Below are 15962 nucleotides of genomic sequence, written 5' to 3'. Positions count from 1 at the left end.
TAATGCTAAAAAAACAAGCTCTTTATATTAAACTTAAAGTTCTAAATGCCAACGAAAATCGGAGAAAATCATCTGCATGAACTTTTTTTTTTGGTAATTTTTTACACTTTTTCCATTCAATTTTTCATCCGCCTGTCTATTGTTTTATAAAAATTGCAGCCTCGAAACAGCATGAAAAACCATATTTAAATCCTTTTCTTAAACCTAAAATTATTCGCAAAAAGCTACAAAATAAAATTCTCACGGGATAGGTTGAGCTTACAAAATATGAAGAGGCGTGTAGGTGAAGTTTAAATAAACCTACCTTCCTTTTCGCTTATATAACCTACCTTCAATGCCAGAATAAAAGTAAGAAATCCTTCCCATAAAGCAAATACTTTATCTTATCTTATTTAGATTCAGAACCAAATCTTTACCACTGAAATTTACTCTGTTTTCCCTTAGTAATTCATATCACAACTAATTTTCTGTTCTCTTCACATGTTAGTACTAACTTGGTACTGAGGAACGGCTCAAATGAAAATCTTAGACACAAAAAAACTTTGAAATAGCTCAAAACTACAACAAGATTATTCTCAAAACTTTGAAATAGCTGAAATATAAAATACATAGTTTAGAGATCATCATGGTCCTCGGTAAGTCCAAAGAGCTTAGCCAGCTCTCCACTTTCATATGCTTCGACCGTGTCTGTGATAAGAACACAATGACATCACGCTCGGCAATAAAATCCCATTGAAAACGATATCGTCAATAAAGAATTTCTTACAGGGGATTTACGTACCGTCCGATCCTCCGATAAACTTTGTGTGTATAAACACTTGGGGTACAGTTCGTCTTCCAGTAGTCTTGCTTAAGGCATCTTGAATCTCTTGACCGTCCTCTGTTCAAACAAACCACCAAATTTCAAGGGTTATTAGCTGCACGGTCCGGTCGAAAACCAGTCTCCAAACTGACTGGACTGTTTTAAACGGTTTGAAAATATTGAGACCCGACCATACTATTTAAGAAAATACGCCAAACCGGAACAAACCGTTTTAGACCGGTTGAACCATTTTGAAAAAAATAATTTATTATTTTTACAAATTTAATAAGAGATAACATAAACATTATATTAATTAAGATTTTAAATCCAAATAGGTTTAAATGTCTTAGAATTATAAAAAATAAAATATAAGACTTTATGACTTGTCTAAATCGCGGTTTCCATTTCAATTTTTGAAACTGGACCGGACCAGTTTAGACGGGACTAAAAAACCAGACCAGGGGTTTGAAAAACCGGTGGTTCGGTCCGATTCACGGTTTTCCGATTTTTTTGCACACCCTACTCATTTCTATACCAAAAAAAAAAAAAGGTACAGAATAAAGAAGGGTCTGCTGGGCTATGATAAGGTGAGGCTGTAAAATACATACAGTATTGTAATCAATCAAAGGAAGTTTTGTTACCAATGTCAGTCTAAGTGAACTCAGATTGAGTTTGTTAAAAATTACACATAAAAATAAAGGAACTTAACAACTTTATAAGACTATGAGAGTATGAGTTACCACTCATAATTGTTAATTGGTTTTTCAGCACCTCGTGATACTTAGTATGGTATCAGAGCCCACAAACTTCAAACCAACACAAGTCTAAAGATAATAAGATGATATAATAAGAGCCAACTATATTGAGGGATTTACAAATTGTATCCAATAATCATCATTCGAGTATTGAAATGGGATTTACAAATTGTTATATCATTTCCCTTTTTCTTTCTTTTTTTCTCTTTTTTTTGGCAATGCACAAAGTTATAATTTCAGATTCAAAGATATCTCTTCATGAATCAACTATAGGAAGCAAACTACTACGAAAACAACGAAACAAGAGTGACAATATACAGACACTGTACAAACAAATCTGATACATGAAACAATAATTTTAGGTCCTAAAATAAAAACTTTGAGATAGAACACAACGAACCTCTTTCGTCGAGCTCGATGACAAACGGTACTTGCTTTAGCTCCTTAAAAACTGTTTTTGCCCTTCTACAATACCTGCAAATTACAACCAATAATAAAAAGATCAGAACTTTGATTGATACTGCTATTTTTAAGTTATGAATTATGAATATCTCCCCTATATGAACTTTGATTTTTTTTTTTTTCCTAAGCTTCTCTACAGATAAAGCATCGCAGGTTATATCTCAGCGAATTCTCAATCCAGATACTAAGTTTTCATTATTTTTTTTTAAAAGCAGACAAGCAAGATCTCCCAATTGTCTCAGACAATCAATTAATATAGCTTAATACGAGATAAACATTATATATATCAAAAATCGAAAAACAAATCAAGTGATTCTTCAGATCTGTTGAAGAATTTCGTCATGAAACACCAACAAAGCAATCGCTAGATCTCATATGCAACATCTACAACATCTGTATAAAAAAAGCCCTAAATTTCGGACATAGGTTATCGGAGAGAGAGAGAGTACGGGCAATATGACTTGGAGAAGATAACAATGTCGTGGGACTTAATGGTCTTTTCGATGAAATCAGTCTGCGATGAAGCCGAGCTGAGAGAGGCTGTCATAGCAACCATGGCGGCGAGTGCCGAGAGTGAAAATATCGCCCTTCTCATCGCTGCCATTGAAATTGAAGCTCTTCGCTCAACTCTCTCTCTCTCTCTCTCTCTTATTTCTCTAGCTTGCAATTTCGACAGAGATTTGTAAAGTTATACTCAAAATCGTTTTCTTATTTTATTTTAAAGTATGGTCAACATTGAAAGAGCATTATCTTTCTCCGGTAAACTAACACTCTTTTTAGTTGTTATTTATTTAGCTTCAAAATGACACTATTTTTTTTTAATTGCATTCAAGATTCATTTTCTATCTACAAAATACATATTCACCTGATTTAACATTGATATGTGCTAATATATATTAGATTACAAGAAAATATGGTACGTATCTCATAGGTTATATTGAAATCTTTGTTGCAATACTTATTATTTAAGTCTACCTAAAAACTTATCGATGTATCAAATTTATCTCTTAATCTAAATTTTTGTTAATTTTTTGTATCTTAAACATCTGAAATGCCCATAATACCCTTAAAAATTTCATCCATTATTTTTCATTTTATAAAAGAAATTAATACAAATATAAAAATAAATGACTATGAACGAACAAATCTAAGGAAAAAAATGAACAGACTCATTTAATCGGACAAAGTCATCGTAGAAGTACTTGTTTTCGTCCAAAACTAAGACAAGCAATTCCTCGTTGAAATTTCCGTCCTTGAATCTAAAATACTCATCCCAACTCGAAATCCAAGCTCTTCTTCAGAACTTTCGTACCATTGTTTTTCCATTTGCAATTTCATGCTAAGCATGTTCATATCCATCTTCAAAAGATTTTGCGTCTCACTCAAACGAGAGCTTCGTTTCTAGCTTTCAATATCATATCGATTGTAACAGCTCATATGATGTACAGTATTAACTTCGGGATCTGGATTTCGCGAAGACTCTACGAACTTGAATTCTAGGTTGTTTTGTTAGATTAATGTTAGATATGTTATCTTTTTTTTTACCGCACTTTAAGTGATAGTGTGTTTGGGATAAAATCGATAGTATAAGCAGCAAGTTAAGTCATCTAACAACCTCTACAAATTCGTCACCACATGTGAAATCAATGTTGCATCTTTCATGACATGTACTTGTTCTATAATTAAGTATGTTAATTCAGTAACAATGCAAGGCTTAGTTTTTGACATGTCCATGATGACCGTTTTTTTTTTTTATAATTCAATTTTCACATAATACATCATATCATCAATTACATTAAAAATTTAAGCACAAAATATATCTTTAAACGTCAATATTACATAGAAGTCTCATGACTCTCCTCACAGGCAGGAGGTTTTGCCACCCAAACTAAGCCTTTAGGGGTTTGTGTCCAAGATGACCGTTAAAGATATCTATTGTCCACCTTAAGCTGGATTTCTATGGTTGCATATTGTAAGCTATGTAGGTTTGTATGTATTTTACTTAGTTGTAGTCTATCTGTATTACACGCCAGCAAGATTAGATAAAGGCTATTAATTAACTTGATATGTAAGTTTTCACACTTACAAGTTAGCTAATGAGAATTATGAACAACACACATGTGCACAAAAATAGTAATGGTAAAAGTGTATTTGTGTCCATACTTTTATAATGATAGTGTACGCAAACTTGAAATTGGATATAGATGCCTATCGCTAAAAAAAACAATTTTGTCCAAATGCCAAAATAATACTTGTTATCACCGCTATAATTGCGATATAGGTCAATTTTTTATTTTATTTTTTGAGCCGACTGCTTTTTTAAATGTCATACATACACATTTTTTTTTTCATTTAAAGTATTTAAAGCCAGGTTCTAAAATAATACATAAAAAAAAAAAAACGAAACTGCAAATACCAAATTCATGAAAAGAAAAGAAAATAAAACATGATTTCTAACGTTTTAATTACCAACACCGCATAAACATAGATTAGGGTTTGTAGTCACGATGATGATCGAAGATGTCAAGGCTTGTGAAAAACTCGGCCGGCGAGCAAAGCGGCCTCCATTACGAGTGTAATGACGTCGATGACCTCGTCCGTGTCGCATGTGTTGCCTTTGAATGACGTGGCACCTGACTTCTTGAAATTTGTCATGCAATTTATTAACTTCTGGCTACACTCTTGACTCAGATAGTCATCTGCACCAAGATTATAAATTGGTAAAAAGAAAAATATTACTGTATATATTTTTTATAAAAAAAAAAAGTGATTTTCATTTGAAAGAAAAAATTACGTGAAGAAATTGGAATACACTAAAACAAGAAAAAAAAACCGTTATCATCGTTAGTTTGGTTACAAGTCTTTCTAAAAATACTCCTTATCTTTCAACAAAATACATATACAAAATGATGGTAGTTTGTTATCCATGAATTTGCTATATACACGAAAAAATTGACAACAACGATTATTTGCACGTAATTTCAACGTAGATTATACCAAAATCATATACGGAAGTGGCGAGACATGCATATGAAGCCGAAAAGCAAAACTAACAAAAATGTCATGATAATATAATGTTGTTATTTTAATTTATTTTCTTACTAGCTAATAATGCTCGGACCAAAATATATAGTGACAATGACAACGAAGGACCAATTAGTAGGGTTCCAAATATCTTGTTACTAATTCAAGTCTTTTACACTATCAGTCATGATCATGTATACGTGTTATATATATATATATATATATATATATATATATATATATATATATATATGTATGTATATATATATATGTATGTATATATATATATGTATGTATATATATATATATACGTATGTATCATATTATCGCGATATTTTTATTTAACCTTTTTGGCTACATCTTTCAAAGCGTCACGGGGTCTAAAATTCTTGTATCTTATCCCCTCTCAAATTATATGCAATGTGGTCCAAATCTAGCTGTATGACTTAACTCTTTTAACATTTTTTTAGCGTTAATAATCCATTAACTATTAAGTAAACGATAATATTGATGATTATTATTTTTTTTTTTGTTGGAAAAAATTATTATTAAACTTTTGGTACTCTACCCCACTTAAAAAAAATTAACTTTTTAATGAAATCTGATCGTCACCTAAAGGAATTTAAAACACATTTCCTACTAAAAAAACTTAGTAATTTATATAATGGAACACGAATTAATTCTGTTATCTAATAATTCTAAAAGCAGTGAACAAAAGAAGAAACTTTGGATTGTAGGCGTAAGAATGCTATTAAACGTTCAATATCTTAATAAAAAATTGTGACTTTATAAGAATGTTTAAATGCTGTAAAATAAATATTTCGATGATAATTAATTTCAAGTATTATGTTTCTGTGTATACAATCTTGAGATTACTTGTATTAACTAAAATTAATTGATTAAAAATTTCTCCTGAAACTTTGTTTCTCGAACTTTCAAACACGTGTGATAAAAAACCCAATCAGCTCATAAGAGTGGGCAAGTTTTCTAAATGTAATCAAGAATTTTCGCATATTAGTTAATTACATTTGTAATATCTCTTCTCTTAAAAAAAAAATGCAACTACCCTACTAGAAAAAGAAAAAGAAAAAGAAAACACTAGTATGGTACCTAATTATAGGGAGTGAGATTATTCAAATAAATAGGGAGTGAAATCGTTGAAACGTTACTTTGGTCCACAGTACATACTATTTTACAGGCAGAAACCTCTGAATACTAATTCAAATATCTCTAAAAAATAAAGTAAATAATAATTAATGAATTAAATTAGGTAAAACTCACTGTTCTTGGATTGAACACAGTTGTCATGTCTCATACAACAAGCATCAAGACCATCACAAGGTCTCTCTCCTGGGCATCCACTGTATAACAGCCCACAGTACTTCCCATACCTCAGAAATGGTGGCACTATTTTTACAAAAATACAAAAAAAAAAAAAAAAAAAAAAAAATTGAATTAATTCACTCATTCACTCTCACCACGGAAACACACATAGCACAAATTAAGAAAAAAATTAATTAATTAATAAATATATATATACCTGAACAGAAATCCGATTCACATTTTCTGCTGCAAGTTTTACTCTATATTTGGACATATAAAAAAAAAAAAAAAAAAAAAAAAACGTACATATATTATCATCGTCACTAGGGTTTGTTGAATAAATATATAATATAATTATTAAAAAAAAATTATGGATTGGGATGATATATATACCACAGTGACGGCGGTACCAGTGGCTTGGACTCCAATGTTTAGGGCATAACAAGAAGAGAAGAAGAAGAAGAAGCAAAATAAGGGAATGAATATAAAAGAAAGGTAGTTTTGGAACAACTTCAGGGAGTGTTGTTGATGAACCATTTTCTTGTTTTGGAGGAGGTTAGAAGAACAACTCCGAGGGTTGAATGAGAGAGATCTTTTGTATAGCTGGGCTCTAAATTATATGGCGAGAGAGAGAGAATAAAAATATGAAATATATATAATATGGCAAAAGGAGGTATAATTGTTTTTGGGTTGTCTTGTAATGCCTCGTGACTTTGTTTTTTGTTGCGTTCTTCACACTTGCTCTCTCTCTCTCTCTCTCTCTCTCTCTCTCTCTCTCTCTCTCTCTCTCTCTCTCTCTCTCTCTCTCTCTCTCTCTCTCTCTCTCTCTCTATATATATATATATGGGGTTTTTTTTTTTTTTTTTTTTATGTTAACTATGGGGGGGTAAAGAAAATGGCATTCTAGTTGTGTTGGTAATTTGTCTATTTTCATCTCGTGAACTCATGAATGAGACTTTTGGATCTTTGATACGTACTTGTGTACAGTGACGGATCTAGGTGGGGGCCAGGGTGGGCCAATGCCTCCCCTCAATTTTTTAAAATTATTTTTTTAACCCCAAATTTTTATACTTTTTTATAATTTTACCCCTAAATTTTACTAATAATTATGTTTTTGACTCAAATTTGTAAGTTTTTTTTCAATAATGCCCCTCCTAAAAAATATTTCTCAAATTTGCCCCCCTTGATTGAAATCCTGGCTCCGTCACTACTTGTGTAAGATATTAATATATGGGCCATGGCCAAAGTGCCCAACCATTTTCTTTTTCTTTTTCTTTTTTAATAAAATCTAAGGATATTTTTTAGTAAATTGAAATAATTTAAAAAATATCTATTGCTGAATATAATTTGAATTTTGAGAAATTTCGTATATTTTAGTTTTGTAATAACTATGAATACGTAGGCTAGGCCCTTTTTTTCCTACAGCAGTTGTTTTGTTTTTTTTTTCATGGAAATTATTTGGGTGACTTCGTTTTCAATAATATTGTTTTATAATACCTCATTTCTCATTATTTCCAAAATCACACATCAAGTCATTAGGAATTCGAGTGTAGATTCCCAAAAAAAAAAAAAGTGAGGAGAAGGCTAACCTCGTAGAAGATATAGTCGGAGAGAAGAAGAACCCTTATATATTGCTCGCGGGCAAATATAAAATCAAATTCCAATAAAAAATGGCATGTTCATTGAGCTCATTAAGTAAATATGAACGTCTTATTTGGAGATATTCAAAGATACTAATGAAAATTGTAAAATTTTCATGTTCGTGAAGAATGGGAGCCATCCATGCATGTTTCCCTTTAGCACCTTAATATTAAAGGTGAAATTAAAAGGTGGTTATGCTGCCAAAAAAAAAGGAATAGTTACATGAGTGTATAAACACTAAAATATTTGATGTTTATGCCTCTATTTCCTTTTTACTTAGGGTCTATTAGTAAAATAGCAAATTTAAACGTTTGACATTCCTAGATAGACAACGTTTAATAAATATTAAGTAAATAGTCAATTTCAGACGTATATCTTAGGTAAATAGCCACTTTCATATACTAAAAGTTGGCTATTTATTTAAGATTTACGTTTGAAAGTGACTATTTACCTAAGATTTGTCAAACACTGACTGTTTAGTAATGTCAAACATTTAAGTTGACTATTTTTCTAATCTTCTATTTTACTTATCCTTCGCGAAATTTTTCATGATTTAAAAATGGCTAGTAATAGGTATAGATGATCGAGTGATTTTTTCAACTAAATATGTATGTTCATTGATCAACAATTGTACATAGATTAGACACATGTCGTTTAACTTACTAGATTAAATTGATAAATTTGAGGTGCTTAAGCTTGGAAGACAACTTTGATAGCCCAATAAATAAGATTTAGGCAGGTCCTTTTAGGTTTGATTTTGAGTTGCCAATTTAAGCAATGTGTACTTCTATCGGGTTTCACTTAATGAATCTCACTTAAGTTTTATTATTTATATATTTAAAAAAGAGATTTGTAACTAATTATGTCACTTTAAACATGTGATTTTGGATCTAGCCTATGTTTGACAATTTTTAGAGATATAGCCAAATGACTTATGTGGCAATAATTAAGATCTGATTTACCCTTATTTATTAACAAATTCGTCACTTTATCTCTCTTATTTTTTTTCAAATAATTTTTTTTGCATCAAAACTTCAAAAATTCGTATCTTTCTCATACGAACTCGAAATTGAGTGATTTCAAATCGTACAAATTCGTGACGTCGAGATCTTCAAAAATAGATCCATTAAACATGATTTTTCATCAAACACAATTGATCTATTTTTAAAGATCTCGACGTCACGAATCTGTAGGATTTGAAATTATTCAATTTCAAGTTCATATATCTCTTTTTCATCAAACACAATGGATCTATTTTCGAAGATCTCGGCGTCACGAATCCGTAGAATTTGAAATTACTCAATTTCGAGTTCATATGAGATAGATATGGTTTTTTTGAAGCTTTTATGTAAAAAAAATGTAGGAAAAAAATAAAAGAGAGAAAATAACGAATTTGTTAATAAATAATGGAAAATCAGACCTTAGTTATTGACATATAAACTTGTTGACTATTTGATTAAAAGTTGTGAAAAGTAAGCTAAAAACAAATTTCATAGTTTCATTTTGACTATTTTGCTACATTGCCATTTATTTTAAATGTTTATTTTTCTTTCAAGAAAAATTGAATGCACAATTAAGATGAATTATAAGGTGCCTAGAATTCTGCCTATAAACATGGTTACAAGCTACTTTCTTCCTGTGATTACCATGTAAAGCTCTTGAACTATTGATATTAAAATTCATATCTTCCTAAAACAAATATTAGATTTACATTTTACATTGCTAGGGACAAAAACGGTCACTTGTCCAAGTTCAGGTGGAGCCGATTTTCTTTGATGTAATCAATCACTTTATCTTCTGTCAAGTATTTTATCGACAGCCCTCTCGAAATGCAATCCCTGAAAATACAAGTTAATTGACTCTGGTAAATCTTGATATTTCAGTTTACAAATGCATTTATTTACTCCTTACCTTACTCTTGTTGAGCTAATTTGGTTCGGTATGAGTTCGTCCACAATTCGTATATTTCCCTGCAAACAAATGCAAGATTGAGCAGAGAAAAACCAGGAAAAGAGTTTGACCTTACTTAAAAATTTACCAACATTATAATTATTCAAATACAGAGAAAAGAGTTTTGGTTAGATATCAAAACCCATACGTCATTACTAAAAATAAATATAGAAAAAGAAAAGAGAGAGAGAGAGAGAGAGAGAGAGAGAGAGAGAGAGAGCTTATCTTGTTACCTTGTTCTCGGATAAAATGGGGTCGTTTGAGATAATTTTCTCGATATCTTGTCCTTCCCTACGAATGCAAACGACACCATACTCGCTGCATATCTCGTTGACCTGATAGAGAAACAACGATGTCCAATACATATAACTACCGGCTAATATTTTACGTATTATATAGAAAAAATATTAAAAAAATTGGCTACATAAGCCACTTAAACTATAGGAATTGTAAATTAGCCAACCTTTCGTAAATACTTTGTAAATAGCCAACTTGCATATGTGGCAGCCTATTAACTACCTAAAATATATGTTTGACTGTGTTAAATAAGTCTTTTATTAATCTCTTAATAAGTTTAATTGGCTATTTACAAGAAATTAACTAAAGGTGGGCTATATCTCAATCCACTATATCCGTGTGGCTATATAGCTTAATAACCCAAAAATATTTTACCAACTTCGCATTAGGATTCAAGGGTGAGTTGGTTCGATTTTTTATTTTTATTTTTATTTTTATCTTTTTCCTCCCTAAAACATTGTAAAGCTAAACTGACAAAAAAAAATCCTATTACTGTGTAATGTGTAAGAATGACTTTTAGCCATTTAAAATATATAGCTATTAAGATAAGAACCTGTTCGGGTATCCAAACTCCAGGAGTTGAAAAAGATTGGAGTAAATCAGAACCACAAACAATCATGACCTTCAAAGATTCTAAACAGATGTAAAACAAAAAGAAAATGTCACCATGGAAAAATTATTGTATTTGAAACAGCAAAAGTAATACAAAATAACAGTCAGACTTGCATAAATTAAAAAAAAATATATATATAAAAATTTCGAACCTCTTGGTACTTTCAGCCCTCCTTCGCACAAGGAAGTTTTGACTCTCGATAATACTGTTAAAGTTCGTTGGTATGAACTTTGTCTTGCCTGTATAGAAGATTAAAAGCTCTATATCAATACACGCTTAACCAATTTAAAACACGTTATTAAGATGACAAAAATGAGATATTTATACAAATTATTTAAGCAATACCTCCCACGGATCTACCATAACAAAATCAGAACTTTCACAGGCAAGTCTACACATTTCTATACGATGATCTGCAGATATAAGACCCTATTCCGAGAGAGGATTTTGTTAGACCATGTAAACATCTATGAAAATTCGAACAAATATTTAAAATATTAAAACACGTACTTGTTTTTTGTAAGCATCATTAACGGGTGACATATAACCTCCTATAACGCAAAAACCTTCCGAATTCAGCGTATCTCTTGCCAATTCTATAAATAAGATCAAAATTAAAATTGTACTAATGTCATATGATCACGTATCAAAGTCTTGTTCATGTAATTAAACCCAAACTGGTCTTGTTTTTCTGATACAATTACGCAAAAGAATAAACAGAACCTAGAAAGCTTAAAAATACAAACCAACAAAGAACTAAGAATATAAAGAACCACATTACGTATAAAGCTTACCAAACAAGCGTAAATGCATGAATGTTGGAGGATTGAAACTTCCGGTCGAGACTAGAACCACATACACTCTGTCACTAAAAAAATTGTCACTAAAATTTAGAATCTTATTTCCCAAAAAAAAAAAAAAAAAAAAAAAAAAAAAAATCTTGAAACTTAACTTAGAAATGAATTGAACATCAAAGAAAAATCCCATAACTCATCACTAATCGAATGAAAATTTCTTAATACTAGACTTCACACCATATTCAATGTCAAAATAAAAATCTTTATCCAACGTCCAAAACTCGCTGTAGATTACTGATAAAAATAAAAAAATAAAAAACACCTTACTTACTTGGCATCGGAATCAATCAAATTTAAAGCCAGTTTATTAGTCGTTAATGGAATCTCCGTGAAGTCCTGCAATAGACAACCATGGAGATTCGACTGTGAGCGAATATATAAAAACCGGTAAGCTTTTCAATACGAAGCGCGTTTTGATATCTTTCCAATTCCATGATTGGTTTCCACTTCATTCACGCTCACAATCAAACAAAGCCAAAAACTTCAAAACAGAGAAATCGATTGCGAAGTAGAAAGAGGACTCACGAGTTTGTCGATCAGATGATTGTCCGACGCCGCCGCGGCCATGGCTCGTTCGCTAATCCTAGCTATATATATAGATAGAAAGAATAGATATATTTAATTAATTAGCGACAAGAGAACCGGCGAGAATTTGCTTCGTGCGAAGCTCTTTCAAGATTGAGAAATCTGGGAAAGTTCAAGATTTTTTTTTCCTTTTCAAAGTTTGGGTCTTTTCCGCTAATTACAATTGAATTGACATATCAAAAGTCACAGTTGAATGGTCTATCCTCAAAATTCTCAAGAGTCTCGTCTCTTCCTATCTCGATGGCACTTTTGTTTTACAATTAGTGGCATTTCTGTAATTTAATCATTGGCATGAATGTAAATTCGAAAAAAGTTAAAGCGGTAAAAATACATAATATTTTTCAAAAATCATACTTATATACCTTTTTTTTTTTTTTTTTTTTTGCTACACAAATATCTAATATTACGTTTTAGTCGCATCATAGATACCTAACCGTTAAACCAAATGTAAAAGACACGTGATAACTTCATATTTAACGAAAAACTAATATTATTTTTAAAATTAATTAAGTATTAATTATATAATTTTATAATACAAAAAAATTCAAACAAAAAAAAATATCTCTCGTCATTAATATACAAAAGTTATTAATTTTTTTCTTAAATATTCATTATATCATTTTATAATACAATTTTTTAGTAATTTTCTTAAAACTAATTAAACATTTAACTATATCATTTTATAATACGAACAAATTAAATAGTAATTAAAAAAAAAGAATTAAACATTAACTATACATCCTTATATAAAACAAAAAAATTTATAACTAATTTGTCTTAAAGATAACTAAACATTAATTATAATAATTTTTTTTTATCAATGAGGAGAGATTTTTTTTCTTATAATTTCTTTTGAATTATAAAATAATATAATGTATTTTATATACTTATAAGAAAAAAAAATTAATGTATTTTATATACTAACGAGGAGAAAGCTTTTTTTGCTTTTGAATTTTTTTGTATCATAAAATTTTATATTTAATATTTGCCAATGTAGTTTAGTAGCCCAATTAAAAGTATAAAATTTAGAAATAGTCACCGTTTCAGAAGTTTTTGGTCAGTAATCATCCATCGACGATTGTATAAAATTTAGAAATAGGGTTTGTGTACTCTGTGACACGCAGAATACACACATATACTACTACATGAGAGCGTCTCGCGATAAATCCCAAAAGAATCAATGTTTCTCTTTCATGCTCATTAAGTATTTTAGGAAGAAGACTCGGGACGTGACTCCCGGTGCTTCTACTCTTGGTTCGAGTCCAAGAGTTGATTATGCTCTCCCGTTACCCCTTATCTAACTTATCCACTACAATTAGCAGAGGGGTCTAGCTAGAACAAAGTAACATCGTGGCTGGTTCAAGTTAGCGTTTGAACCTAACGGGCAAGACGCGAATCTACATTTTCGAGAAAGATGGCCGAAGCCTTAATCTTATTAGTGTGTTGGTTTTAAGGCTTTCACCTAGTCTTGTTTACTAGCACATAAGATGCACGTAAAATAGGATTATTTCCTTAGTAAGTAATTGACATGTCTCTACACTTACTCGGAATCCTCGCTTATAGCCTCTGATTTCGACGCTTGGCCTTGCGTGATTCCTAAGATTCTTGATAGACCCTATAGCACATCGAGTGAATTAGGACTCCTAATCGGAATCACGCTAATCACCAACTCAGAAGAATCGAAGAGACTAATGTTAACTGCCGGGGACAACGAGTTTCGGATTGTGTTCGAGAATCTAAGTCGCTAACTTCTCGAACCTTGGGAATTTAGTTCTTATTTAAGACCTGAATTATCCGTACCAACCACGGTACCCAACAGATTCTCGCATTTTACTTCATAATAGACTCGAATCGAATACTTAACGATTTGTAAACTCCAATTATCCATTTAAATACAGGTCTTTAATAATTAAATCTAGAAATTCTACAATACAAGATTTCCAGATAACCTTTTATCGAAAACTAAATTCCCGAGCGTAATTGAACCACATTTCATATTAATTAATCCGAAACAATCAAGATATCTACGAAAATCTCGAGAGTAACTAGACGCTGACGAGCGAATGTAACTCACGGTCTAACGTCGATTTCTTCTTTTTCTTCTATCACCGGCTTCGTCGAGTTCGAACGCGTCGATTCTCGTCGTTAAGTTTCGGCTCGTCTGTAAACGCTGCGAGTTTCAAACATAAATACCAAGTCAACTCACCAGTACCAAACTTAGTCCCGAATTTAAAATCCAACTACTCGGTCTCTCGTCGAGACTCGAACGATAATCAGCCAAACAAAACCAACACAAACAACAATTCAAAGTTTATTCTTAGCCAAACAAACGGCAAAGACTCGGCCAAACAAAATCCCGAGAGTCACACGAGCTACCCGTTAAAGTCACAAGCGAAATTCAGCCACACAAGATCACAAAAATCTCAGCTAATAATCAATATCAAACCAAGCAGCAAAACATTTATTTTAGATTTGATTTCAATTTTCTCAGATCCGACACTAGCTAAAGAACACATCATAACTTTAGCTACACAAATCGAAACACATCGATTCCAGTTTCATAACAAAGCTAACTTCCATACCTTTCTAACGAGATATTACAGGCTTAATTTGAACCAGAAAAACTATCTAAAAAACAGCTCGTAATACAGGCACACAGATTCGGAATTCCAGTTTTTACTGCTCTGAAACACCATTTTCGAAAAATCATAACTCACTGAATTCTTAACGGATTTACATGTTCTTGGACGTTTTAGAAAGCTCATTCAGTATACAATCCAGGAAAAATACTAACCAAAATAATCTCAGAACACATTGGACTGTCCACGTCCGTTTTACCAAACTGTCCAGATCAGTTTTTAAAACCAAAACCAAAACCAAAAATCTCAAGAACTCGACACAAATCCATCATTAATTCCAGAAATTCAAGATAAATCCTAGGCAAACACACATAGAGATCACGAAATAATCCAAAGAACACAAAAAGCCCCAAATCCAGAAATTAAATCTCTAATTTCGGTAAACAAATTTTGGGATTTTAAGGTTCCTCTACCTGGCTGTGAATCGACGAACCCGAACGCCAAAATTTCTTTCTTTCTCCCTCCACGGATTCACGGTGACGAACTGAAACTCACAAAAAATCGAAGCCATCTTGGTCTTAGTCGGAGATTCGCGAAGAAGAAGGCGGGTCGGAGAGAAAAATCAAACTTACCTCCGCGATGAAATCCTCCGCCTTGCTCTTCTCTTTTCCGGCGACGACTCTCGGCCTCACTCTCTCTCTTCTTTCTTCTCTCTTTCCTTTTCCTTTCTCGCGTCTTTTCTTCTCTCTGGTTCGTGATTTTGGCTTGCTCTGTTCGTAGGTCCAATCGGTAGAGAGAACAAAAATGACGAGGAAGAAGAGGCGTGAGGTTTTATATGAGCTCCGAGCAAGACTTGTCTTATTTCTCATTCAAGTCCTCCAATTTTAGAAGGGTTCTCATGTCTGGCTTAAATATTTTTTCTCTTTCAAATAGGTCCTTAAAAACTGTTGCAAATAGGTCCTACTCATATAATTACTTATTTAAATCCATACTCGAATGGATTATAATTATATGATTTAAACCGAGAATTTTCTCATTCGTTTTAGATTAATTAAAATATATTCAAGGTGTTTT

General features: G+C 31.6%; 3 protein-coding genes and 1 long non-coding RNA gene across 6 annotated transcripts; all 4 read right to left on the bottom strand.

Moving 5' to 3' along the window:
• Positions 1-365: 365 nt before the first annotated feature.
• LOC149394756 (Glutaredoxin family protein) lies at positions 366-2717 on the bottom strand. The gene is made up of 4 exons (XM_089615916.1): positions 2469-2717; positions 1958-2031; positions 782-880; positions 366-687 (listed from the first exon to the last, which is right to left on the bottom strand). The coding sequence occupies exons 1-4, from the start codon at positions 2621-2623 to the stop codon at positions 614-616; spliced, it is 402 nt and encodes a 133-aa protein (XP_089472042.1). The 5' UTR covers positions 2624-2717; the 3' UTR covers positions 366-613.
• A 1529-nt stretch (positions 2718-4246) lies between these two features.
• PLA2-ALPHA (Phospholipase A2 family protein) lies at positions 4247-7068 on the bottom strand. The gene is made up of 4 exons (XM_089615387.1): positions 6760-7068; positions 6584-6626; positions 6325-6450; positions 4247-4718 (listed from the first exon to the last, which is right to left on the bottom strand). Exons 1-4 carry the CDS (start codon positions 6901-6903, stop codon positions 4543-4545), a joined length of 489 nt encoding a protein of 162 aa, XP_089471513.1. The 5' UTR covers positions 6904-7068; the 3' UTR covers positions 4247-4542.
• Positions 7069-9523: 2455 nt separating this feature from the next.
• Positions 9524-13924, bottom strand: NMNAT (nicotinate/nicotinamide mononucleotide adenyltransferase). 3 transcript variants are annotated; one of them, XM_089615547.1, is made up of 11 exons: positions 13854-13924; positions 12250-12311; positions 11996-12060; positions 11662-11735; positions 11378-11463; positions 11213-11296; positions 11019-11106; positions 10808-10887; positions 10191-10292; positions 9919-9977; positions 9524-9845 (listed from the first exon to the last, which is right to left on the bottom strand). In XM_089615547.1, exons 2-11 carry the CDS (start codon positions 12289-12291, stop codon positions 9746-9748), a joined length of 780 nt encoding a protein of 259 aa, XP_089471673.1. In that variant the 5' UTR covers positions 12292-12311; positions 13854-13924; the 3' UTR covers positions 9524-9745. The 3 variants fall into 3 exon arrangements, with proteins under 3 accessions (XP_089471673.1, XP_089471674.1, XP_089471672.1); XM_089615548.1 differs by lacking the exon at positions 13854-13924 and having other exon boundaries at positions 11662-11729; positions 12250-12653; XM_089615546.1 differs by lacking the exon at positions 13854-13924 and having other exon boundaries at positions 12250-12652.
• Positions 13925-14116: 192 nt separating this feature from the next.
• On the bottom strand, positions 14117-15714 carry LOC149394753 (uncharacterized). The gene is made up of 3 exons (XR_016297130.1): positions 15521-15714; positions 15362-15432; positions 14117-14479 (listed from the first exon to the last, which is right to left on the bottom strand). It is a non-coding gene; the product is annotated as an uncharacterized LOC149394753 (long non-coding RNA).
• Positions 15715-15962: the final 248 nt, after the last annotated feature.

Source organism: Urtica dioica, chromosome 5 (assembly GCF_054948205.1).
Source record: "Urtica dioica subsp. dioica isolate 48M chromosome 5, U.dioica_male_clone48M_v1_H2, whole genome shotgun sequence".
NCBI lineage: Eukaryota > Viridiplantae > Streptophyta > Magnoliopsida > Rosales > Urticaceae > Urtica > Urtica dioica.
Note: the sequence above shows the minus strand (reverse complement) of the source record. Positions and strands in the feature narration are given on the sequence as shown.

What these genes read in the sequence shown, in the direction of transcription:
- NMNAT (XM_089615547.1), bottom strand. Translation starts at nt 12,291, where the DNA reads ATGGCCGCGGCGGCGTCGGACAATCATCTGATCGACAAACTC. An exon ending in TTGATTGATTCCGATGCCAA is followed by an intron (nt 11,736 to 11,995) that starts GTAAGTAAGGTG and finishes CAATTTTTTTAG; the next exon opens with TGACAGAGTGTATGTGGTTC. An exon ending in AGGGCTGAAAGTACCAAGAG is followed by an intron (nt 10,888 to 11,018) that starts GTTCGAAATTTT and finishes ACATCTGTTTAG; the next exon opens with AATCTTTGAAGGTCATGATT.
- LOC149394756 (XM_089615916.1), bottom strand. Translation starts at nt 2,623, where the DNA reads ATGGCAGCGATGAGAAGGGCGATATTTTCACTCTCGGCACTCGCCGCC. An exon ending in TTCTCCAAGTCATATTGCCC is followed by an intron (nt 2,032 to 2,468) that starts GTACTCTCTCTC and finishes TGTAATTTGCAG; the next exon opens with GTATTGTAGAAGGGCAAAAA. An exon ending in GTTTATCGGAGGATCGGACG is followed by an intron (nt 688 to 781) that starts GTACGTAAATCC and finishes TTCTTATCACAG; the next exon opens with ACACGGTCGAAGCATATGAA.
- PLA2-ALPHA (XM_089615387.1), bottom strand. Translation starts at nt 6,903, where the DNA reads ATGGTTCATCAACAACACTCCCTGAAGTTGTTCCAAAACTACCTTTCT. An exon ending in TGAATCGGATTTCTGTTCAG is followed by an intron (nt 6,451 to 6,583) that starts GTATATATATAT and finishes TTGTAAAAATAG; the next exon opens with TGCCACCATTTCTGAGGTAT. An exon ending in CTGTGTTCAATCCAAGAACA is followed by an intron (nt 4,719 to 6,324) that starts GTGAGTTTTACC and finishes ATCTTGGTGCAG; the next exon opens with ATGACTATCTGAGTCAAGAG.